The sequence below is a fragment of the Octopus bimaculoides genome, chromosome 21 (assembly GCF_001194135.2).
Source record: "Octopus bimaculoides isolate UCB-OBI-ISO-001 chromosome 21, ASM119413v2, whole genome shotgun sequence".
Taxonomy (NCBI): domain Eukaryota; kingdom Metazoa; phylum Mollusca; class Cephalopoda; order Octopoda; family Octopodidae; genus Octopus; species Octopus bimaculoides.
In genome coordinates this window covers 8,024,206-8,026,215 of record NC_069001.1, presented here as the reverse complement: position 1 = coordinate 8,026,215, position 2,010 = coordinate 8,024,206, and the positions used below count along the sequence as shown (strand labels likewise).

General features: G+C 39.4%; 1 protein-coding gene across 5 annotated transcripts in view; it reads left to right on the top strand.

Moving 5' to 3' along the window:
• LOC106876947 (coiled-coil and C2 domain-containing protein 2A) overlaps positions 1-2,010 on the top strand; it is a 44,119-nt gene that overhangs the window by 32,749 nt on the left and 9,360 nt on the right. For all 5 annotated transcript variants that reach the window (XM_052975371.1, XM_052975372.1, XM_014925715.2 and 2 more), the window contains 2 exons: positions 257-353; positions 1,183-1,281. In XM_052975371.1, coding sequence (XP_052831331.1) covers positions 257-353; positions 1,183-1,281 — 196 coding nt within the window. The remainder of the gene's footprint in view (positions 1-256; positions 354-1,182; positions 1,282-2,010) is intronic.

Below are 2,010 nucleotides of genomic sequence, written 5' to 3'. Positions count from 1 at the left end.
TACTCCTGTAGTTTTACGGATTTTATTCATTATTAGGAAATTTTTGGAGTGAAAAAATGACGCAGTGACCTAACTTATTGTATTTAGAATATTAATTGCAATTGTTTAATCGAAGAAATTTTGAATTGTGTAAATGTATGAATTTTAAACATACACACACACACAGTAGATTTGCCTTTTATAGTATAGATTTATATCATTATATATATATATATATATATATATATATACATATATATATATTCTATTTTCACAGGACATCAAATCACAATTTGACACCCAAGAACTTGCAGACAGTCACCGATGTTATTCATCTCACAATATTTGATGAAGTTCATGTTAATATCCTTCAGGTAGGTTTTGAATTCGCATCTCCTCACTCACTTTACCTTTCTTTTAATTCTGTTTTTTTCTTCTGTCATTGTTTCCCTTTTCTTCTGTCTTTCATCTTCATTCTTTACTCCTTCTCTCGTCTTTATACTTTTCATGTCTGCCATTTTTTTCAGCATTTACTCTGCCTATTCATCCCTTTTCTCGCTTTCGTTCCATGTTTTCCTCTCTCTACCACTCCCTTATCTCCCCATCTCTTCTGTCCCCTTATCTCCCCAGTTTCTTCTGTCCCCTTACTTCCTTAGTCTCTTTTCTCCCCTTACTTCCCCAATCTCTTCTATCTCCTTATCTCTCTAGTCTCTTCTATCCCCATTTCTTTTCTGTCCCTTCTTGTTCCCTAGTCTCTTCCATCCCTTTTTCTTTCCCGTCCCTTCTCGTTCCCTTCACCTCTCTTACTCTGTCTCTCACTCATCTCTCTTCTGTCCCCTTATCTCCCCTGTCTCCTCATTCACTTCATTTCTCATACTGTGTCTGTCCCCTAATCTCTCTCCTGCTCCATTTTCGCTCTTCTTTCCTGGCTTTTCTCTCTCCTTTTCTTCCCTGTCCCTCATCTTCTTTTCCATTTTCACCCTTCTCGTCCGTCCCCTTTTCTTTCCTGTCTCGTCTGTCCTCCTTCTCTCCCATGTGTCTTCTCTCTCCTTTTCTCCCCTTTCTTTTCTCATTTGCTTCATCTCTCTTACTGTGCCTATCCCTCATCTCTCTTTTCCGTCCCCTTATCCCCCCCTCATCCTTTCTCATTTTCTCCATCTCCTTACTAACAACGTTCCCCCCTCTCTCTCTCCCTTACTTCAGGATGATACAAAACAAGACACAGAGATCCATCAAAGAGTTGAGAAAAAGTGGCTAGGCACCCTCAAGATACCTTTCTCTACCATTTACTACAACGGCAAAGTAAGTGATTCTTAATCAATATCATTAATTACTCAATTCTTTTCGTTTATCTTTTACTTGTTTCAGTCATTAGACTGTGGCCATGCTGGAGCACTGCTATCAAGGGTTTTTGTCAAACAAATTGACTCCAGTACTTATTTTAATTTTTTTTTTTTTAAACCCTGGAACTTATTCTGTTGGTCTCTTTTTGTCAAACCACTAAGTCTGGGAGATGTAAACAAACAAACGCCTGTTGTCAAGTGGTGGTGGAGCACAAAGATGCACACACACATACATTCATCATCATCATCATTGTTTAATGTCCGCCTTCCATGCTAGCATGGGTGGGACAGTTTCACAAGAGTCGGCCAGGCCGAAGCCTCCACCAGACTTCTGTGACTGTTTTGGCAGGATTTTCACAGCTGCATGCCCTTCCTAACACCACCCACCCAGCAGAGTGGACTTAGTGCTTTTTATGTGGCACAAGCACAGGCAATGTCAGTTTTGGCAAGGATTTTTACAGCTGGATGCCCTTCTGAACACCAACCACTTTACAGTGTGGACTGGGTGCTTTTAAGTGGCAACTGCACTGACAGGGTCACCAAGTACTTGCAAGACAAAAAAAACTTTTAAGAAGGGAGGAAGCATTGGAGGAGGTGATCTTGTGTTGGATGATGAAAAGGTTATAGTGAAACAGATACACACACACATACATATATATATATATATATATATATATATATATATATA